Consider the following 24,097-nt stretch of genomic DNA (forward strand, 5'->3'; position numbering starts at 1 on the left):
CAAAAACAGTTGCTGGGAAATGAGAGGTGGTTAGAAGGGATAAAAGCAGTGACAGTGACAGAAGGGTGGCTGAGTTGTTTCAGGAACCCGAGTTCTGATATGGATGGGAATTTGAAAGAAGAAACTGGAAAAAGACATGTTTGGTAACATTCAGGGAGAAATCAAGATAGTGGGGTGATGTAAAGCTACCTAAAAAAGGAGAAATTAATAAAAGAATTGAAATGCAGCAGAGTTGCTAATGGTTTTAATTACGTTGTCTAGGAAAAGGGTCAGCACTGAGGACAAAAGAGAGACAAGCATTAAAATTACAAGGTGGAAGGGAGTCTAGGACTAACCACTTAAAGTGGAAAAAGGAAGCGAGAGGACTAATTGATCTACCCTAGCAGAAGAACCAAAATTTAACTGGAGAGGAACAGCTTTTGAGATGGCGTGTTGAAGAGGGGTGGACAGCTACAAGGGAGGGACACCCCATGAGCTAGGGTCAGAGAGGGGATACAGGTTTTAGTGAGAGCAAAGAAGGAAGCAGAAGGTATTTGTTGAACAAATGAAGGTAAAGCGACAATTCTGGGGGCAACAGAAGCTTTGCCAGAATAAGCCTATCTTAAAAATCTCCAGCTATTTAAGTTCATGATTGATGTCCTTATCCAGTTCAAGTAGATATAAATTGACACTCAATAAATATGGGCCAGAAGTTAGAGAAATTACTGTGGAAAAGAGAACATCTTCCAGTAGGCTTAGTGGGGGCAAAAGTTATCTTCAGAATGGTGCTTGTAAAGTTTATGGGAAGTTTGTGGTGGTGGTTTGGGGGGTTTTTTTGGTTGTTTGTTGTTGGGGTTTTTTTTGTCTTGTGATAGTGGGCTCTAGGCTTCAACAGCAAGCAGGTGCCTCCAAATGCTGTGTAGAATCAAACCATCAAGTTCAAAGTTTGGAGAGAGACCCAGTGAGGAAGAGCTGCCAGCTGGGGAGAGAGAAACACTTGCAGCATCCTTGAAGGGTGTTACTCAAAGGTCAAAATAAATATTACTTAGCTTTTTAATGGATTCTTGTTAAGATGTCAAAAGTGGTGACAGCAGTGGCTTGCATGGCCTGGGCTTGTAGGCTGCTTTTCTTTGGAATACAGCATCTGATAAAATTAATCACCAGTAAACCCAGTGGGAAGTTTCTGAAAAAACAGTACTTTAATAAAAAGCACTGTTCCATCAAAATGCAAGATTTTGAAGGGAGAATGTTGCTTTGATATCAGGGGGAAGTAATTGGGACATGATGAAATATTTTGCTCAGGTGTCATTTAAAAAAGTGGCTCTTTTTTAAAGAAATTACATCTTGAATTTTTAAAAAATCAAAGTTGGAACCGAATGTTTTCCTTTTAACCTCTGTTCTGAACAATTTAGAAGAGTGTTTTCTGAAATTAAAAAGGATGGTGAATTTCACCAATGTTGTGACCTATCTTAGAATGAAAATAGTCATGTTCTGGGAAGAAAAAGATGTGCATTCTGCCACTGAAGTAAGCAACTGACTTATCTATCCCCTGGTGTCAAAAGTGGCAGTCAAATTAAATGTGAGCTACTGACAATTAGATTCACTTATCTTTTTATTTCAGTTGGTAGTGTTCTTAATGCATCTGTCGCTGGTCTTGGGAGGAAGAGTCATCATGGGCGCAGTTTATAGAGCAAATGAATATGTGGAAAACCCCTTTTTTGACCCTTGCATTGAAAAGTGTCCCAGTAAAGACTTTATTGTTATCCCCTCTTTCATTGAGCAAATTCATTCACAATCTTAACACTTTTTCCTAAGGTTGATCCAATGGAGAACTGGCTTATCTTTGTTTACTCGTAATTAGAGAGGGATGACTTCTAGATGGACATATGTTGGCCAGCAGTTAAGCTGAAATCCTGTTCTGAGGGCTGTAATTGATGCACTTACATAAGGTTCTTGAGAACAGATGCTTTTGGTAATTGTTGATACAAAGAGTAAACCCTTTCTGCTGCTTCTGTTACTGACTCTCTTACTTAATAACCAAGTGTTGTATGATCAGTTGCAGAGCCTTCATACTACTAGAATGGCATCATCTAGCAACATACAGGGAAATGGTTTTGCTATGTTTTCACATCTCTTCATTCTTGATTTTGTGCTGATTCTTACTTGTCTGTGTCAAATATAGCTGCCCAGAGAGTGGGAGGAAGTGGAGAGAAGGGTAAACGCTTTTCTACAGCTCTGCCAGCGAAAGCAATGAGCATTGTCCAAGCAAACAAAAGCAATTTTGTATAGTGGCAATATGAAAACACATGACTCGTGAAGATTACTCAAAGAAACTCTATAGTGCTAAGTAACATATTTATCCTTTAGTGAAAATATGAATGAGTGGGAATTTCTGTGTTATTATTAATGTTAGCAACCTTCATTAAGCTGAGCATTTCTATCTGTAGTTTTTTGTAGAGCTGGAAAATTTGTTAGAAAATCTTTTCCTTTTGGAGAAGTCTCTTCTCCAAGTCATGTCCCGATTACTTTGTTCTTGAAATGTTTGAGCTGATAATCTTTCCTTAAAAAAAAAAATCGTACTTTGGATAAATTGTTATATTATTTTGGAAGAGGAGAACTACTGTCTATATCTGCCTTTTACAGTGAGACTTATACCTGGGCACTTTGAGTTTCTGTGCCTTGAACACCAGGTTATTGCCTGGTGGGACTCTCTTCTATCATCATCTGTCATTCTGGGCTCCTTCCTCCCCACAAAAATCTTAAGGTTCCTTTTTTTGTTGCAGGACAGAGATTTCTCTGATTTCAAAGTTTCGTTAATGCAAGAATTTATCACATCTAAGTTTTCAGCATCTAGTGCTGAAAACAGACTGCTTGTTACCATTTTTAGAATGACCTAGAGCTGCCATTTTTACAAGTGCTCTGCTGCAGCAAAGTTGAGGACAGTATAATTAGGACTTTACTTTTGGATAGGTTATAATTCCAGATATTAAAGTTATTGTTTAAAGATTATGCGTGAAGGAGAATAGTGCACATAGTTACCAATTTTGGTAGCCAGATAAAGCATTATCTTCTGTCACCCTTTTTTATTTTAGTTTCTATAAATGACTGGAAAAATAAATTAAAAAGGTGTGATGCTTCATTTCAAATAAATTGAAACACTTAGTTTCATGTAGACTACTTCACTTTATTTTTGGTAACAAAAGTGATTTGACTTATTATTTGTGATAATGAGGGGTTTAATGAAAGCAATTAATTAAATCATTTGTTCAGGCAGTTTCCATCATTGCTCCACGCACACAAGAAAAAAAAGGTAGAAAAACATCAGGCAAAAAAATCCAGAAAAACTAGCAAGGAATATTCTAACAGATACACAAATGCCAGGATATGTAATGTACTAAAAAAATTTTTTTGCTTGTTCCTTTGATTGTGCTCACAGTAAATTGGCAATCCTATTTTATTTTGAGGACAAGGGTGTTTAGAGGTGTTTTGGTTTTGGTTTTTTTTTTGTAGCTGTCTTCTAGAGCTGTGCAATGAAACCCAATACCTTTTACTTATTTCCCTAGATACTCTAATCTCTCCCTGCTTTACCAGTATCTTTGAGCTGTTCTTCCCTTTGTATCCACAGCAACATGAATCCCTGCTGGAATTATTTGCTTCTAAAATGCAGGTGCACTTGTTTAATGCTGCATTGGTTCAGGCTCTTAACTTGAAGACTTTTTCACCAAGTGGGAACCTCTGCTTTTACTCTACTTCATATTAGGTGTTATATATATTAAAAGGATATAAGACATTCAGTCTCCTAACATACATTACCTGTTTCTCAGAGCCTTTGTTGTTCTTCAGTTCTTAAGAGCTTTTAGGCATCAAAAGCCATAATAAATAAACAATCGTTTTGTTAGCCTTGAAATAATAATGCTATGTAGAGGAAAGGGGAGAGTGATATAGATTGTGGTAATGCGTGTGACAGTCGCTGGTCAAAATACTCAAACCTGTTATCTCCCTGTAACTCTGGGTGCCAGTGCCTGAGAGTAACTGTGGCTAAGCACCGACACTTTGCCTGTAGTTTTCCAGCTTGTATTTAAGTGTCTGTATATATGTTTAACATCCTAAGGTTAGGCATGCTAGCTACAGTTCTGAAATCAAGCTTTTGTAATACAAGATACTAGGGTTTTTTACTAATTTTCTTTAAAGATTCTGATAATTTTCACAAATGCCACCCTGTGCTTAAACATTTAACAAATTTTGATTTTTAGCTGAAGAAGAATTTTACCTATGTGTTTGAAAATGTGACCATTATTAGCATGAAATCATGCACAGAGCTCTGCTGCTCCTTGGACCTGGGAAGGCAGCGCGCCTGCACTCTGAAGCACAGGGCAGTGCCAGGTACCAGCCTCTGTGTCTCTTCAGTTCTACCTCCAACATCAGTGCGCCTTTTCGATAGCTTTAATCCAATTTTCTTTGTGCCTTGATTTTTCTCAATGTAAAATGGGAATCAAAGATATGACTCATTTCGTCACAGTATTCTAAGGAGATGCTAATCAACATTTTGATGCCTACAAGATTAATGAATGGGAAACATGAATTAATGTTCAGGGCATATGGGAATGCCATGGGAGCGCTGAGGTAGAAGTAAATCATTAGTTAGTAAATCGTACTGAGTGAAAGGTCTGAATTGAAGCCTCACACTCAATGGGGAAGAACTAAACAAATACCATATGACTGTGGAAATACTGGATAACTGCACATGGACTAAATAGAGGTGGAGCATCTGCAGAAGAAAATAGTATGTGACCAGATCAATAAAGTGCATCATAATGCACTCATGCAAAAGAGGCATATTAATGTTGCCGAGGCCCTTCATTCTGCCATTTTTCTGATGCTTGCTTGCAACATTTTCATCCTAAATATTGTTAATGTAATTTAAATTTAATGTTATTGTAGCACCTGGATTTGAAGACCTACTGGCAAGAGGCCATGCAGCATGTACAGAGACTATTTCAGCTCTAAGCTGAAAAGAAACTTCATTGCTCTGAGGGCAGGCAGGATAGGAGAATGTCTAGTATGTTTATGTACCGTTGTAGTAATTTTCCTCGTAATTACATGTAAACTAAATGCCAAGGAGTCATACTATTTAGGTGTGTAAAGTTATTGTAATTGTTCACATTTGCACCCCATGAGGAGCGCTCCATGAGTGCAGATGGCATTCTGTACACTTTAAATTCAGCTTAATGTATCAGGCTAACTCTCATTTACATGAAGACCACTTTGTATCACTCAGCCAGCATAATGTGGCCATAAATGAAGAGCAAATTCTATTTACACCCACCTCTGTGGAGTGACCTTAATTTAAATGAGAATCAGGCCCATAATCTGTATAAATATATGCACTCTGTTACATTAAGGTTATTTATTACATTGCACTCAGCCTGAGTATGCATGGAGATTTACCATAGATAATCCATAATCCAGAATTAAACTATTAATATGCATTTTGAGAGGGGCAGACATAACCTTGAAATTCCTTGGTTTAAGTATGACCTTTAACTTTGTTTGAATATATTTTTTAAACGTATGAATAACAAATTAACATTGGTTGATAAAAAACATTCTGATTCCTTTGTACCATTTGCATCAATCCATACTTAACTTACAGAAAGCCTTGAAGATTAGAAGGCTTAATCACTCATAATATTTATTTGTTTTTAAATGTCAGATCACATTTAGTTCAACATACTGTCAGTCTTGTTCCCCCCCACACTCTGGCATTAATGAAACTACAGTGGAAAGTATTCTTCTTTTTGTGTCCAAAGACACATGCATCTTAGCAAAATGACAAAACACTTTGTACCTGGCCTGTGTAAAGGAATTACTTTCTATATCCTCCTGAATATGGAATTAAAATCTGTGCTGCTCCTTTGATGCGCCCTCCTAATTTCAGTAGACATGTTGCAGGAAGCAGACAAATTACCAGTTGTCAGGAATTCTTTTTTCCTTTCCTGCAGCTTACAGAAGGTGAGCTATGAACAGCAAAGGTGTTTGAGCAAAGACTTGGTGGTCTTACGATAGCTTTTGTAGTCATGGAAGGTAAGTCCTGCCATAAGGCCTTAGGAACAGAGCTTGTTAGTTGCATGATAGAGTCTAAATATCTCTGTCAGTATTGAGACAATATTGTGCTGGATGCTGTACAGCTCGAAAGTCACAGTGATGGACTGGGAAGCTAAGCTGTAAACACTGTGTATAACCATATGTTGAAATGCACTCGCATTATGCTTGTACCAAACGGAGCCTCAGCAAACTTACACTGGTTGAACTGTAGCATTTTATTTTTCTTTCTGCAGTCCGCATCTGAAGTTCAACAATCTGACCTTGATTTCAATTCATGGCCTTCCAGGAAAAGACCTACCAGGCTCCAAACATAGAAGATTTTTAATTAACAGGTTTGATTTAATATCTAAACACTTCCACAGCTTTGAAGGAAAACATAACACTTTGTAATTCTTTGTGAACTTGTCCTAAATTTCAGATAGATACATAGACAGATAGCCTCAAAATAATCCAATCTGTCTATACAACATGCATTCACCTGTGAAATGAGTTGAATATAATTATTACTAGCGAAATATTGCTAAAGCAGTAACTTCAGGACAGCAATCCATTGTGTTATACCAGGACACTGGTCTCTGCTTTCCAAGACTTTTTAGTTTGTTTAGATCTCCAGGTTAAAGAAAAATGACAAAGACTTATGCTTGCTTTTTAAATATTACTTAGTTTTTAACTTCCATGAATTTTGTTCCAAATAATGCTGAACAAAAAAACATATAAGAATTAATATTAGCAATGTGACTAGTAAGTCTGCTTATAGCAGCCATGTGGTGAGATGCAGATCCCACTGATGATAGTGGGAATTTTGCTGAGTATATGGGGGAAAGTTTAGGATTATTGCTGTTGATAAATTTGGAAGAACTATGCTGCATCACTTCTGCTGCTTGTGAACTATTTGTGTGCCAGTCGCTGGACTGTGGAAGTCTGTCTCCAGTCCCAGCCATAGTGCTGTCTCTTACACTTACCTCCCCTGGGCTGGCAGAGCCATGGGTCTGGTGCAAAACAGCTGAAGGGAAGATTGTGAAGATAGCTGTGCTTCTGTCTAGTGAGCGATTAAACATTTCACGAGTTTTCTTGTTTGCCGATAAGTAAAGTATCTTCCATTTGGTAGGACAAGATATTACCTCGTTAAAATTCACAGTACATAATTCTCACTTAAATTTAGTATATTTGTTTTGATGGTTTTATTTTTTTATTTTGGAATAGTGACTAGCAATCCTCAGTGTAGACAGGAACATGATTGGTCTGGATGTTGAGCAGCATAGAATTAAAATGAATCCGTTATTTTGAATAGCAAGGGAATGAACTTAGTAAAATTTATTTAGATTTGGCATGTGACTCTCTGGAACCTGTACGTTGTTTCTTACCAAATCTTTTACTCAGTAAGCGGCATTGCACTAAAGGGCCAGCTCTTTAAATGATGAAACAACTCAATGTCTGCTTGCTGAACCTTAAAAATGAAATCTCTACAAAGACATGAAATGGTGTCATGTGAACCTGCTTAAAACCACCTTGTCTTGTTTGGAACTTTGCCCTGTCAAGGCATTTTTTATAAGTAGTTACCTGAATTAATTTTTCTATTGTAGAAAGGGGTGTGCTTAAGTACAAATCTAGTAAATGAAGGGATTATGTGCTCACATAAATGCACGTACTCTTTTTCCTAAGTATACTGTAAAAACTGTAGTAACAAAACATGCTTCCTGATTGAAAGTTGCAGTTCATAGCTGCCTCACCAGAATTAGCTGTTAAAATTTGAAAGCAGATTAAGAGTGAAAATTGAACTCTGCAGGGTATGATTTTTGAAAGCTTCACTGTGATTTTGGAGTGCCAGTCTCCTGGGGGCTGTGCACCTCAATTATAAAGGTGCTTTAGAAAACCCTCATCTATCCTTGATATCCATTTTATTTATAGATTTCTGCATGATTATTGCAATTGTCAGTGGTTTTCTTCCCTTGTTTATTTGCCTCTGGTATTTGTGAGTACAGAGGTTGCAGAGCACCTCAGAAAGCCTGGTCATTCAGCCCTGAAATTCTTCAGGTTATGAAAGCAACTTCGTTTGTTTCTGTGGCATCCGGTATGACAATTTTGGGAACTCAGTAACAACAATTAATGTCTAGCAATCAGCTCTGTTTTAGAGCGTATATTCTGGTACTAAAGGCAAAATAATAGCTGTTAGTGCCAAGTGTCTCTCCAGCGTTCTCTGCTGCAGTCAGTGGTATAATATAAAGGCATCAAATGCTTGAACATGAGCTGAATCCCCTTCTATTTAATCACATTACATTAAGTAAAAAGAAAGTGGAATATTTTTCATCACTCAGTATCAATAGAAAGTAAAGTTCTTGAGCCTCTGAATGGCCATGGATTTTTTTTTTTTTTCTGCACTGACTTCAGCTCACAGACTGGGTGAAGCCCAGGATCTCTTTATTGGCCATTCCCATCTTGTCTCATAGGTGTGAAGTGCTAGCAGGGGTGAGACTCAGCTTCCTTTCACACAAGATGTGCAAGTTCCATCTTCTTGCCATGTCACTCTGATCTCATAAACCAGACATCTGTGTGACATCAGCCACTCATCTTTTTTGCTTGTTTAAAACCTGTTGCATTCTTTTTTGCTAGATCCTGCAGGTTCATCCCTCTACGAAGCTATAAATGGGTTTGGGATTAGCATTAATCTTCAATTCTACTGAAAGTACCTAATTTAACAGAATTTTGTCTGGTTTAAGTTTTCAGTATCAGGAAGGTATTGAGTTGAGTATAGCTGGATTTGCAGAATGGCCAGCAGCGTACTGTGTATTTTCATAATGGGCTACTGCAAGACTCAGTGGTATTCAAGAGTCATAATGGACCTCATTGAAAATATTATCTCTCTGGTCCTCCATGCACTTTATAATGATGTGTGTATTGTACATCTGTATGGAAGTATTTTATCTTCAGGAATCTTTGTCTTTCCAGTAGTCTGTTAAGCAGAGAGGGCAGTACAAATGCAATAATAAATAAGTATTCTGGTATTTGCTTAGTTGGGCAGAGTGGAGGCATACTCTGAGCCATAAAAGACCTTTGGAAATAATTTTAATTTTCATTAATGAGGCATTAAAAGAGGTTTTGTTCCATTCAGATGTTGCTTCAAAATTGGCTTTTTAAATAGCAGATTCCAGATCTTTGATACTTCTATCATACATAGGGATATATATGATACTTTACACTGAAAACAGGCTGTAACACTGCTGAATTTTAACAGCTGCAGAAGTAAACCTTGCATGAGATTTTCAAAATCGACAAGTCATTTTAGGTTCCTTAGTTTTTTGGTACTGATATTGAATTAACACTGCCAGAGCATGGTGCTCAGAATGTGCGCACCATACACACCCTGAAAATAAGATTTCTATCGAGGTATCTCATTTGGACAACATTTAGTCTGTAAGACATTTAGGGACAAAAAGCCCTGGAAACCATAACTACTGTATGGAACAAGGCTTGGCTTCTTAAAACAGACAAATCTTAATATTGGTTGTTACCTAGCACTGCAGGTAATTGCTTTGAAATTATAAAAGTTGCTTCCCCATTTTCATCAACAATAAATTGTGTTCAGTTAGAAATTAGTGAAGATTAGTATTTTTCACATCTGCACTGTTTGTGTCTCTCTCACTTACCTGCTGATTTTGTTTTCTATGGATAGCCTGTGTGATAATTTCTTCTTTATTCCTGTTAATATTCAGTTCATCTGGCAGAGGAATTCAGCTGCATCTTAGAGACTTTTGAAAGTTTGGGGGTAGGGGGTCAGTGTAGTATGTTTTCAGAATTTTTCATTCTTGCATTATGGAAAAGTTCATTTGGAAAGGGGTCACCAAGAGACAATTTGAAATCTCTGCCTTTTCCTTCTAGCTCTGACAACCGTTTTCCTAGCTTTCTATTTATTTTTAAACTTTTCAGACTAATACTTTGGAACATGGTTGTTAAAATGCCAATGGTGCCTTCATTGCATTTGTCTCCCACCATAGCCACTACTGGTGAAGTTGAATACCAAGTGATGCAACAGTGGAAAAAAACTTCCTAAGGGAGTCTTACATAGGAGAAAGAATTAGACTGTTAAAATATTTTCTTTGCAGGTGCAAAAGCCTCCTTGCATCAGCCTGCAAAGCAAAAACAGAGTAAAGCATCTGTTTCTGACTTTGTTTTTAAATTATGTGGTTGTAAGGCCCAATGCTGGGAGGGATTGTTTGGTTTTAGCAGAAAGTTGTCAATTTGTAACTGAGTATTTCATAATGACTAATCTTTTACTATAGACTGCCGTAAACTCACAGCGAGAGAACAGACTTGAACCACTAGGGGACTTTGGCTAACTCACCAGATGTCTAATTAATGCCTGCTGTCAGCTGCTGAAATGTCACTTACAGATATTCTTTCTTCACAGCCACTGTTTTAATGATGAAGATTATGCACAGATGTCACTTTGTTCCTGGGTTAACGTTGTGGTTGGTAAAATGACTGGCATAAATCGTGCTGCCAAATATGTAGTTGTTTCCAAGGAGAAAAAAGTACCATATGACTACCTTGTTCTCTGTACTGGACAGAAATACCAGGTAAGATTGTGTGCAGAGGGGAAAAACATAATAATACATTCAGTTTTTACAGTGAATACTGTTTGTGTGATTAGCAAAGCAGTAGAGTAGTCCTTAGCAAGTGTATAACCAGAAAGTTTGCAGCCCTTCAGTGTAGCAGGTTGTACTATTTCAGTGTGATGATAGAATTTGGAGGAGATGAGAGGTTTTACAAAATTTTCTACCAGCAATGTCACTGCTCAGTATCAGATATTAAGCAAAGCTGCCAATATTTTTGCCACTGTGACCATTAAACCTGCTGAAGAGTAGGCCCAATTGACATGTGGCCCCAGCCACAGGAGACTTAACTCCAGCTGGTCTAACACCATTTGACCTAGTTTTGGCAATGGAGAGAATTCCTTATCAAATTAATTACTCATCTCACATGATGACCATGCCTAGGCACGTATGTGGCGCTGTGTGTTATTGTGGCACACAGTTAAGTTTCTGGTGAGACTGAAGCAGACCCTTAGTTACATGTGAAATGTGGAATCAAGCTGACGTCCAGCCCTACAGGCTCAGCTTCTACTTGGACATCCTGGCCAGGGTTCGTTCTTTCTGTGTGTCATCACGTGGCCTTCAAACTGTGTAAACCAAATGGTCATCTTTTGTATAGCCCCGTTGCCTGCAGTGATTTTACTGATTGGTTTTGGGTAGAAATCATGAGCAAGGTATATTGCCTTTAAAACTGGGAGATCAAACTAAGCCTGTGTTGACAGGTTTTTACAGTGCTGTTCACCATAAGTCACAAATGTGAATGTGAGGTATGATCAGCCACCTAGTGAAATCTGGACTGCACGAGTGCAACAGATTTGTGGAGCAAGAAAGCCCCAGTTTTTCTGTAATCACTTTTCAGAGTAGAGCCACACTTTAAACAACAATCCATACTGACTATTCAACAGGGATGAAACAAAAGTTGAAGTATGGTCTGAATGACTTCAAGTGCTCCTAGAAAAAGAAGTTTGGAGGTAACTCTGACTTGCAAAATAAGTTATGGGGAGTAACTACACTGGAGGAGAAAGAAAGATAAAGAAAGCAAGGGAAAACTGGGGGTTTATCTGCCTTCAAGAAGAAAACCTAACGTCCTCTATTCTCACTTTTAAGCCCTGCAAAAAATAGGAAGGAATTATTTTTATCATCTGGTTTCTGTTTTATTACACAGAGCTGTAGTCCATCCTTTTTATGAGTTGTTCCTTATTTGGTAAGCAGTCAAATTAATGCCTAGTAAAACTTTATTCATTATGATTAAGAAGATTTACTTGTTGGGCAAGTAAGATCTTTTGATGTCATGCCTGTTTTTATATGACCAAATAGTATTTCAGTTGATCCAGTGGTCAGTGAGAACATTGTTCAGGACGTTAATCACTGATGCTGTAGAAGTCATAGATCAGATTCCCTTTTTTGCTCTGTCTAATTCAGATTGAATTTGTAACTGTAAAGTAGCATTATACCATTAACACTTTACTGAATCCTGGCATTTTAACCATCAAGCAGGTTTTGGTCCCTTTCTCTGGGACAAAATCTCTCTTATTTTAGAAAGTTTATTTTTGCTGACAAAAGATGGAGACAGTCTTGCTGCACAAGGAATTTTCAAGTGTCATTTAAAGGCATATGTTATTCAAATAATTTCAGAGATCCTTCAATCATATATTTATGCATTTCTGCTGTTTGCTGTAAAGTCCCTTTTGTTTGCCTTTTGCCTGTATTGTTATTTACTTGTTGTGGTACTGCTGTTTAAAATGGTCACCCATATCCCATAGAAAATATGGAATACACACACATGCATGTGTACCTGTGTGTGTAAACTCAGACTAGCATCAGTCTATTTTCTCTGTGGCCACTGATGTGTTTGCTGCTGCTGAATGTTAAGAAGGGTTTGGATGTACAAGGATAGCAACCCGTAGGTAGTCAAATGGCTTGTGTCGTTGTTTTTTAAAATCTTCCTTAATGGTTCTCCAAGATATATGCTGTATATTCATTCACTCATTTATTAATTTCTTCCAGGTCCTGTCTCCCACTGGTGCAGATATCAGTAAACTCCCAACTAGCAGAGAAGTCATAAGTAAGTGGCCACAAAGATACACAGGGAAAGTCCCTTCCAATCATTTTACTCTCAATGACGATCAGGACTGCTTAAAGGCAATGCACTGGCTGAAAGAAAACATTGTCAACTCGGAAGGTAAGGGTTTTCGTTAGCACACGCACATTTACGGATATGTTTTCTAGGCTTATTGTTTCCTTAATGCCATGGTATAATTGGAGCCTGATTAATTCTAACAAAGTCTTTCATCTGCTGTGCTTTGTTTTCCAGATTAATTTACAATTTGTTGTCATTTTTGATACCCAGCATATTTAGCTAGGAAAGAAAGGCTTGAGATAGATTAATTATCTATAATTATTATATAAAACAAAATGAGTCCCAAATGCAAATCTGGCTGGAGTCATTAATTAGCCAATTAAATAATAATTTAATTAGTGGATGTGTTTTTCTGTTGTATAGAAAAATATCTAGATTTGAAGCATAACGCAAAGAAAACAGGTCTAAACTAGGAAGTGGGTTTTTTTTCACTATCTGTCATCTTTGTGTTCGGTTATGTCAGTTACGGATTTTCACTTAGAACTGCAGGCTCCCAGTATTTTCTTTTTAACCCTTAAAATCACACATTTGTGCAGATGTCCACCACACCTGAATTTCCTCAGCCTGTTCAGGTGTGCATTGTTCATATATTCATTAGTTCATTCACTGAATGTGTATGCTGTTGAAAATATCTGGAATCATCCAGGCTTCCAAGTTAAACTTTCAGCTACAGGAAAAAGAGACCAAACAGCGAGTTCATGTAATGTCACTTCTGTGTGCTGGATCTGAGTTAGGACAGAGTTCAGAGCAGGAAAGCTGTCTTTGTGGAAAATTCCTGTCAAGTGCAACAACAGGAGTTACCTTAAAGATGTCGTTTACCTCGCTCATTCATAGAGAACATAATGAAAATTGGTAGTTATTTGGTGTGGTCTATAAGGTTCATGTCCTGCTTGGCAGATCTTCAGGGAAGTTCTCAAGACACTGAAAGTTTTGTTATCATCCTTCAAGTCTTGGTCAGATCAGGACAGGGGACGATAAACATGATATTTCTGCCTGCATTTTCCTCAAACAGCTTCCTGGCCTCAGGCATGTAAATAGAGCCTCTTCAGCAGTCCTGCTCTGCCTGTATTCCAGCTGATACCAGCCCCTGTATGCACAGCTGCATTTGCATAAACAGATGAGGTTGTTAGTTTTCCCTGTTTGCTACTGCTAGTCTTTCATGTAAATCCGTGTGCGTCCAGTCCTGGAATGTGCTCCAGTCCACCTGCGCAGAAACACTGCCTGAGAACTAGCTGCTGGCTGGGGCACAAGGTGCCCAGGAGGATCGCTTTGCAGGTGAATGGCAGTCTTACAGCACCTCAGCTGCTTTGGGATGAATGCACCTTTCTTATTATTAATACTAAAATAATATTATATTAATCATAATTTCATTATTGCTGCTGACTTTTCCTGCGGTGTAAAGCTGGATATCTTAACTGGGCACTGTCCTGTCTTTGGTTATAAGGTAAATCCACAACTCCCGATGAAGCTGGTCAGGAGGGACTTTTTGGAGGCGTGGTCTGTGGGAGAGGTGATGCCTCTCCCTTTGTCCCCACCCTGTCTCTAGCTCCAGTTCCCTTTAGTTGCTCTTCTCACTTCATGTTCTCTGCCGCTGCGGATGTAAGCTATAAAGAGTGCCCAGCTGGAGAAGTCTTTCTCCACCTATCTCTGTTTCTGTTCTTCCTCACCCTGCTTCTTTTTCCAGCTATATTTCTTACGAATGTTGTTCTTTCAGACTTGATCATAGCTGTGTCCAAGATCCCTGCTCTTTCTGAGAATGAGTCCACTTTTCAGACCCTAGCCTATTCTGGAGGCAGCCTAATAGGCAACAGGCTCACAGAGACGCGGAGGCAAGGCTCCTGTGGAGCTCAGCAATTGATTTGGATGTCTGTCAGCTCTCTGCAGGCCATGCTATTGCTCTACTGGGATGACCAAAGTTTTATGTTTCTGTTTACTTTTCATCTCTGAAATTCTACAGATCCTAGTTTTGCCTTCAATAAATAGTAATATTACACCTCATGTATTTAATCTCATCAAAACTAAAGTATTGTTTGTCAAATTCCTACTAACCTGCTTTAAACATATTAGAATTCAAAACATTAAAAAATAAGATTTGCTTATGTTTAAAGAAAATGAAGTGCCTAGTAAAACTATATATGCTGGTTATTGTCGCTGCACAGAAATAGATATTTCATCCTCCCACTTCAGACACAATAATAATTCTTCTCAGCTTATACATGGTCTTTTCTCCACGCAACTTTCTTCTATTTGTGCTCCTCTTATTCAGCCATTTGCTATGTTTATCAAAAGCAGTCTGGAGCCTGCTGTGCCGAGCCTCATTCTGGTTGGGCCACTGGATGAGCCCCCCCACCAGGGTCCCACGTAGCCAGCCCAGGGGCTGGGGCAAGGAGCAGCTCCCACCAGCCCCTGGCTGGGGGAGAAAAGTCCCGGATGAGGGAGAGTGAATGTGCCTTCAAGACCACCTCTACTTCTGGAGGTTTTTTAAAGGAAAGCATTAATCACTGAGCTTCACAATGTGAGTCTTATTAGCCTAATTGGATGAAATCTTCATTTGGTGGCACTGATTTTGAGAGCAGCTTTTAATTAAGAGTTAAAGTAGGGTTTTTAATAGCTTTTCTTCCCTCTGTGAGCACTGGGTGCCACTTCATTCTGGATGGAATCAGTGGACGCTTTTTTGCGGGTTGTAAGTAGAGCAGGATCAGCCTGGTAGCACGTGCTGGTGGGAGGCGTTGTGTGCACGCCGTGGTGGAAGCAACGGTGCTCCCGGCAGTGGCTGTGCCGCCAAGGATGGGCAGCGGCGTGCTCACTGCAGCCTTCTTCCCTGGGCTCCTCCTCGCCTCAGGAGAGGTGATGGGAGAATCTGACCGGCACTCAGCAGCGGGTGTTGCTCGAGGCGCCCATGGGAGAAGCGGTGAGCCACATCTGCTGCTGCCAGCCCCTTGGCCGCCTGCAGCATGGTGGGCTGCAGCAGGGTCCCCTGAGCTGGGGTGGGAGGCCTTTGCTCCTGGCCGGTCGTGCTGGTGGCTCCGGAATGACCTCCTGCTGCCGAGGGCCTGGAGCAGGGTGAGCACCAGCCCCGACGGCTGCTGCTGCGGCTTCTCTGATGAAACCCAGCCGCCTAATGCATGTAACCTATTATAACTGTAATTGTGACTAATTGAAATTCATCTCCTATTAGCTCTGCGCTTTCCATGAAAATAAAAAGTAGGATGGGAGTAAAGTAAGGAACAAAACTGCTTTAATGGCCCAAAATGGAGCAATTATTTTTTCTCTTTACCTAAACATAGTTTACTGCCTTATTAAAAGCGTGTTTGTAGGAATACTATCGCATTAAAATTCCAGTGCATGAATCACCAACTGGAGCCACTGATGCTTTAGCTAATACTGGTTTTCTCCTTTAGCTTTTGCAAACTAAAAAGATTCAGGTCATGCTAGGGTCACTGAAATCTTGTGCTTCCACTTGTGGAAAATGAATGAGCCTGCTCTGCCGCAGAATGCTGACATTCTAGTAATAAATGATAAAACTACTCTAACGGTCTTTATGGCTGCTTTTTTCTGTGGAAGATTATTATGTTTACTCACAGATAGATACATTTTCATGTAGTTAAATAATAAAAGCATCCTGAGGAACTGCTGTCTGTCCAGTGAGCATAATTTCAGTCCGTAATGAATATCTGTAGTTCCTAGTCTACTAGCACTGTAATCTAAAAAGCCACTAATATTGTAATAAGCAGAAACCGTAAATTGTTGATTTACAAGAGGTCAGTAAAGGAGCACTGCTTTCCTTGATCTAATGGAGTTGTATTTAATATTACCATATGAAACAGAATTTTAATTTTCCTTGAGAAATGCAGGGCTTGAATCTGATCTCATGTATACAAAAATGCCAACATAAAATGCAATAACTGAACTTCCCTCTAAAGAGGCTGGTTCTGCCAAATGGCGAGGATCTCTCAGTTGCACAGACTTACTTGCCTTAAAGTCAGAACAAAACTTTGCTAGCCTATGCCTTTGGTAAGCACTTCTCATTCCCCTTTCCCAGCCACTGCATCCTCTTCAGCTGCTTATGTTTTTCAGCCCTTGCTAATTGAAAATGTGTAAACGTAATGTGAGGCTGTCAGCATCCATGTACCACATTCTTATCTGCACTATTAGCACAGTAGATTACTAAAAATTAATATATCGAACTTTGTATTTCACCACTAGTGCTCCTTGTTTACTTCTTGCATTACACCCTGCTGCAGCAGTGAAGAAAAAATGGATCAGTCTTACGTCTTCCTTCTTTTTTGTCTCTCTCATGAGGAGAGGGCTGCCTACAGATAGGTGTCCTTGTAGGCAGGAGCGATGGAAAGGGTTCTTCTGGCTTAGAAAGTCAGCTTAGCAATGTACACGTTGGATGGAATTCCCATTATCACACATTATACTTATTCTGTATTACATTTATGCAAGTAGTAAGATCTCTTTCTTATGATTTCAGATGAATACTGTTGCAGGTAAAATTGTTCTGTCCCTCTGGTCACTGATGTGAACAGTAAAAATATGCTTTCCAACATTTCTGAGCATGTATAATCATGGGGCAATTCTTTTCTCTGGCAGTTATGCAGAGATACATTTATCTGGCAGCTACAAGTAGCCAAACTGATATGGACAAATAAAATAACCTTGTAGTCAAAGGGGAATAATAGAACATCTGTTAACAATTTTTATCATTAATATTCTTGGGAGCTAGGGCTTTGTGAATGCTCTGTTTAGTATTGCTCTGTGTCTCATGCAGTAAAACATGGTCCCAGTGAAATCAGTTTAGCCTATGAAATAATAAAATTCAGGTTGTAGGGGATGCTATCACTTGTAGAGAGACATAAATGCCAATGCCAAGATAAACGTGCAAGTTAGTTGCATGAGGCGCTCTTACCTGCTCATCACTTCTTACTGCAGTGTCATGTAGGAAAACAAATGCTGCCTAAAGTCAAGATCAAGCCAGTTATGTAGGAAAAGTCAGTTGTTTGTCCAAATTCTGATCGCAGTAACTGCTATGTAGTCTGTGGGGAGCCAGTGCCAGCTGCTGTTTATGTCAATTAAAGGCCATTCCTGAAACACTTCATATGTTCCAACAAGATTTTTCATTAGACCATTCCACCCTATGCTTTTCCTTCAACGCCAGACTACAAGTTATTTTCACAGAGCTCGTAGAGAAACCTCTGCCGTATCTAAGTTGTCTTATACGAAGCCCTGTATCCTCTGTGTTATCCTTCAGCTTCAGTCTGAGACTGGATGAGCCTGGGATGGCCTGGGATTTGTGCACTGGCTTTCTTCTGGCTTATGTTACCTGGAAAAGCGACACTTGGGGGGGTGTTAGCTTTTCTGCAATTTTCTTTTTCCCAGCTTCATGCTGGAGTGTATGGTGTCCTCTCTTGCAAGAACGTTTACATGTTAGCTTGTGTAGGTATGGCTCAATTATTTCCTATTTCTGCCAGGGATTTCCCAGAAAGCAATAAATGCACCTGCTGACAAGCAGCATTGCCCAGGTGTGGGACATTAAAAGCACTGGGAAAGTGCATTTGATGCATCCTTGTGCTGACAGAGCAGATTCTTGGCATACTGAAACACCCATCAGACTTAACGTACAGGAGCTGATGTCTTACTGAAGGTCTGTCAAAATTCACGTGCTGGGTGTTCCTCCATCTATCTTGGCCCTGCAGCTTGAGCTAGCACAGCACAGGCGCAGAGCTGGTGGCTGTGTGCATGCTTACTGCTGCATGCACGGAGGAGCCCACAAGCCTGGGCTCAATCCTCCTTTGCTCGGGCAGGAGCTTGGCTGTGGCCCTCGTAGCAAAGGGTCCTTAGCCACCAGGAGAGGAGTTCCCAGTCTGTCCTACGAGAGCTGTGCCATTTTGCATGGATTACGTGAAGGCTCAGTGGATCACGGAGCAGAAAAATGGTTTCCATTCCAAGCAGCGGGACAGAGGGAACAGGAAAGAGAGGAGCATGTTTCAGTCCCTGCTCAGAGCAATGTTTATGTCTTTTATATTAAACCATCCTTAGATGAAACATACAGATGCTCTGATGCATCCCAGCTCTGCCTCCCTTGTTGCCAGGAGGGCTTTAGCCATTAGGCTGGAGAGTCACATTATGCTCACACAGAACCTGCTTCCCTCCCATCCTCACGTATTCACTCTCAGCTTTAACTATGCAGTTTGAAGTGGCACCGGTTCAGTAAAAGAATTTGCAAGATCCTACCATATAGCCTGCAGCTTTGTTGTTAAGGGCATTCCAATGGAAGGTGGGAGGTGTGGATTTGAATCAGAACTCCTTTTGCCCAGTGAGTGGAAAGACAAAGCTGGTTTAAATTGTGGTTTCTGCTCTAGTGACAATGCACTGCAAAAGGAGCAGCGATATCCAAACACTGTTTTCACACCAACTGATCAGAAATGTCTGTCTCAAAGCTTGCTGATTCCTAGGCAGTGTGCAAGGATGGAGACTGGCTGGTTCAGAGCACGTACTTGAGGCATGTAGGTTTTGGGCGTTCTCCGACGTGCACTGGAGGGAGGCAGCTGTCTTCAACGAGCGGAGCAGAGCGGCCAGCGCTGCCTGTCAGTGCATCGGCTGCCTGTGCCCCTCGGCAGGGCAGTTTGGTGAGACAAGCCGGCAGATAGGAAGCAGCAGGCACAGGGGTACGTCTGCAGGGGCGTCTCCATTGTCTGGAGGTTAGGCTCTTGCGGAAGGAAGCGGCAGCACTGGTGACCTCCTGTATTGCACAATGGCTTGTTTTCTATAACTTGGTCTTTCCATAGTTTGTGGTGGGTTTTTTTTCTGCATGATGTATTTAATTTGTTCCTGTGGTGTTGTTCCCCTCCCCCAGTAAGTCCTTTGAATGGGCAAAATTGAGGAGGGAAGGGAAAACAAAATAAAAAAGTTTTTTTTCCCCTAGAGGATTTTCAGTCAAAATAATTTCAAATTATGGGGCCAGAATGAATGTCGTACTTCCATGTTAAGTACTTGCCTACTTTGTGGGATGTTTTGTACAGATTCTTCACTAAATTATCTTAGCTACTGTTGCTAGGTAACATTGTTTGCTTCATAGCATCAGAGAAATAAGAGGGTCAAAGAGAGCAATTTTGTGTTATTATCATCTGAGTTATACTAATAAGGTTTTCATTGTATGTCTTAGAAATTTTTCCCCCTTTTTTTCCCTTAGGGAACGTCATTGTCTATGGGAATACAATTGACATTTACACCACGGTAGAAACCCTCTTATCTCTTGGAATTAATGGTTCTCGCATACATCTCGTACAGCCTCCACTCAGCTCAAATGTTACTTGCCTTAACAACAACGAAATCGAAAGTGCTGTTCAGGAGGCACTATCAAAGGCTGGCGTGTCTGTTTATTGTGACAGTATCCTGGCACAGTGGAATGAAGGCGACGACCCAGACCTTATCACATGTGCTGCTTTCACTACTAATACAAAACCATTTAAATTGCAGTGTTCCGTAAGTATATGCTTTCATTGTATTTCCTTCAGTCTGTTTTTTAAGACAAAGACCATCACATTTAGATAATCCCTCATTGGTTTATCTATTTTCTCATTGTCTCTAGAAGATTGAACATTCACTTTTTAGTCTAAAGGATTGGGGTTTTTTCAAATCCAAATAAAATCATTGTTAATGCCCTGACTGATTTGGATTAAAATGTATTTAAGTCACCTGACTCACAAAGAGTTGTTCACTGCTGAGTGACAAATACTCTTAATTAATTTTCTAAATAATTCCAGAAATTCTTTTATTATTTAAATGTGTACAGCGACTCCTGTCTATAGTTATGTGCATTTGAGTAAGTCATAATAGGAGGCAAAAATGTTAGGATAGAGAGATCTACTATGTAACTTAATTAAAATATATTTTAAACAGATTTTTCTCCCTCTACATTAATGACTGCGTTTTTGTTCATATACAGTATCACTATCTTATCTAAGTAAATTATACACACACTCACAAGTATGACCCCACTGTGAGATTTGGGAAAGGTTTTAGCCTTTCCTGATGGGCAGAATAGTTCTGTTTTTCTTTATTGGACTAATCCATGTGAGTGAGCACTTCTGATACAGTCACTTCAAAACATGCATCCATAGGAAGCTGTATGGCCCCCTCAACACGCCCTGCTGTGTGCACACTTCTTTGTGCAGCGAGTCTGTTGTAATTCTGGAAAGTAAGAGCTTTGTGCCTCCCCCGCAGAGCTCGCCACGAGTTGCTGGTCCCTGCCGGCTCCCCTGCACTGGAAAGCCCTAAGTCATTGGGTTTTCCCAACCCTTTTCTTTTTACCATAGGGATGGTTAAGCCCTTCCTGATGGAGGTGAAGGCCTTGCATAGCACTCTTATCCACCAGCAGTCTCCTGACCTTGGTCCCCATACCAGTAGTGATGTTCCTTCCACTCTCCTCATGCAGCTCTTCAAGTTCTCTCCTCTTTCCCTGAAATCCCTCTATTTTTAACCTTCTTTCACAGAGATCTCCATGTGGTTCTTGTTCTTGCGACTTAATAGTCATTCACCAACTCCCCATCACGCCCTTCTCTTTTCCCCACCCCCTTGCCTGTGTGGCCTATGCCATTCCCTCAAGACCCCCATTTCCTCATGGTTGTTTTTTCTTGCCCTTTTGTGCCCCCCGTCCTGTGCCCATCCTTTCTCCAGCCATGGTTCTTCCCTCTTGAAGTGTCTCTTACCCAGCCTCTAAGATAAGAGATGTGCAATTATTTGTGATGTCAGGGGCTTTATATTCTCCAAAACCAGTTTGGCTGCCTTGCAAGGCTCCCGTATCTACTTCTAGCCGCCTGGGAGGACAGGCCTCCGGAGAGCAGCCTCCAGCAAGAAGGCAGCTGCGTTCGCAAGGGAGCAGGCTGTGGAGGAATCGGCACTGCAGCAGCTCTGGGCCTTTTGGGATTTCAGCCAATATCAACTGTTGATTGGCAGTTCTTGGGGGCTTAATTTGTTGAGTCCTGCAGGATAAAAACAACGGGAGAAAATCTCCTCTTTCCCTAAAGCAGCAGTCTCCCGCCCTCCCCTCCTGGGCTGACAGATGGCTCCCAGCCTGGAGGTTGCAGCCGTCCCCTCCCCTCCCCTCCGGTGACACTGTCCTGCCTGTCAGCCGGCAGGATGTGGGCCTGTGTGGTCTCCTTGCCCTCACGGGCAGAGCTTCCCTGGTTTTGGATCTACTAGATGGCTAGAATTCCCTTAACTGTGTATAGTTCATTACTTGTTTTATATGCAAACAAGCCCAGAGGCTCTGGCTCCTCTGCTGCCGCATCTCTGCCGTACCGGTGTTGCTAAAATTTCCAGCTCCCTTTGCTTCCCTCTCCTGTGCCTTTTCTTCCGGCTGGCTTATCCAGCCGGTTGTGAGCATCTGACGCTTGCCTTTAGTCCACAGGAAAGCTCTTTGGTGGTATAATTGGGTAATACTTTTACCCAGGTCACAGCCGTGTCCTCCCTGAGGCTGACACTAAGGGAAGGACGTATTACTGATGCTGGTTTGCCCTGATGAAGTTATGTCTTGGGCTGTTCAAGATGAAGGCAGCAAGCTAACACATGCTCATCTGATAACTTTTCACCCTTTCCTCAGCCTGTACAGTAATATTTCTTGATGGTGGGCAGCAACATTCAACTTGTCGTCTAATCATTTTAAAAGCTGAGGGCACTGATGAAGGGGAGAGCTCTTTACAAAGGCTCTGAAGCTTCACAAACTATATTGTAGCAATGAGACAGTCAGTCTTCATCTGTACACTTTGCAGACCATGATCTTGTTTAAAACATCTCTCAACCTTGTCATTTTTACTACTTTTAACCCTCAATGTCCAGTGTGCACTCCTGTTTTACGCTATTTTGGGGACCTTTGTTCTGCCAGCATTCAGTTTATCCTTTGTAAGAGGCAGCTACGAAGACGCTGCTCACAGTGGTAGCTTCTCCGGCTTCTGCCATCTGTAGCACTCTGATGGAGGTGAGGGCTTGGGGCAGGGACTGTTCTGTGCGTGTGGCCCCCAGTTCCAAGCTGGAGTGACCCAGCCTCGCTTACCTGCTCCTCACTTCTCATGTTTCAGAACTGAGACACTTCCAGGTGATGCATGTTTTACATTCCCCAGCACCTCTCTCGGCTTTATCTGAACAGGCACTTTTGTCCTTAGTGAGCACATTTTGGTTCCAGATTTCAGATGGGCTTTTGCCTCTTCAAAGTTACTTTTAGGCAATGTAGAAAACCCGATAAAATGCCTATCAAGAGAAATGCCAGATGTACATGATTCTAAATTGATTTGAAAGCTCCTCTCTGCTAATCAATGCGCAAAGTCTGTGCGGAGTGTGCACACAAAAGGCGAGGGCTGTGGCGGGACCCTGGAGTCCTCGCTCTCGCGCTGCGCTGGATTTCAAAGCATCTCTTCAGGCATCCAGCACATTGTTCATGACGTGCTGTGTGCACATCTGTTCCACGCGGAAGCCTTATGCGTAGGATGAATTGGTGGCCGCTTCCAGCGCTGCCTGCTTTGTAGTGCTTGTCGTGGTGGGGCCGCCTCAGCTCCTGTTTTGGGAGATGAGGTCTGATCTGCTTCCTCATGTGCTAGGAGAGGGACTATGTAGGTGCCATGAGAAGATAAAAGAAGGGAATTATCACTGGCTTTTTTCTTTGAGACTTGGAGGAGGAATTTAAGGATTTAGGGTGATTTTCTGTCAATGCCCTTGAAATCTTTCTGTGGGCAAGACAAGCTCATGGCTTCAGTAGATGCTGGTCCCTGGTTCTGTAAGGAGGAGTAAGACAGCACAGGCAGTGTTTTCAAAGAACGGGAGTCACATCTTTTTTCAGTCCCACAAACCAAAACAGTGGATGGGTATCTGCTGTGCTCATTACCAGATTCAGTAACTGACTGCCAAAGGTACTAAATACTTTACTTACAGACACAGCCTCTTCTGGGCTGATCTGGATGATCTAGATGGATCCGATGTCCATCTGGACATGTGCCCTTCCACTGCAGGGGCAGTAGTCCCAAGCACTGAGGAGGTACAGATTAGCCTGTCTCCTAAAGCAAGTGTTATCCAGATCTGGAATAGTTAGAGATATGTTTCAGTCCTGACAAAGTTTGGATATGCTTTCCAAAATCTACATCACTATCAAGTATAATAAATCTGAACGCTTTCCTTTTCACGTAAGTATTTAGTCCTTTTGTACCTCTCACAAACTTATTGGCCTCCACAGCTTCCATTGGCTTAAATTCTGCTGCTGTAGTTTGAGTGAGCATGACATTTCCTCTGA

The 24,097-nt window shown here is 40.9% G+C and overlaps 1 protein-coding gene across 1 annotated transcript in view; it reads left to right on the forward strand.

Moving 5' to 3' along the window:
* CFAP61 (cilia and flagella associated protein 61) overlaps window positions 1–24,097 on the forward strand; it is a 120,940-nt gene that overhangs the window by 63,994 nt on the left and 32,849 nt on the right. The window contains exons 18-21 of the mRNA XM_075036764.1: window positions 6,318–6,416; window positions 10,490–10,658; window positions 12,681–12,855; window positions 20,009–20,301. Coding sequence (XP_074892865.1) covers window positions 6,318–6,416; window positions 10,490–10,658; window positions 12,681–12,855; window positions 20,009–20,301 — 736 coding nt within the window. The remainder of the gene's footprint in view (window positions 1–6,317; window positions 6,417–10,489; window positions 10,659–12,680; window positions 12,856–20,008; window positions 20,302–24,097) is intronic.

The sequence above is a fragment of the Buteo buteo genome, chromosome 9 (assembly GCF_964188355.1).
Source record: "Buteo buteo chromosome 9, bButBut1.hap1.1, whole genome shotgun sequence".
In the NCBI taxonomy this organism is placed as follows: Eukaryota; Metazoa; Chordata; class Aves; order Accipitriformes; family Accipitridae; genus Buteo; species Buteo buteo.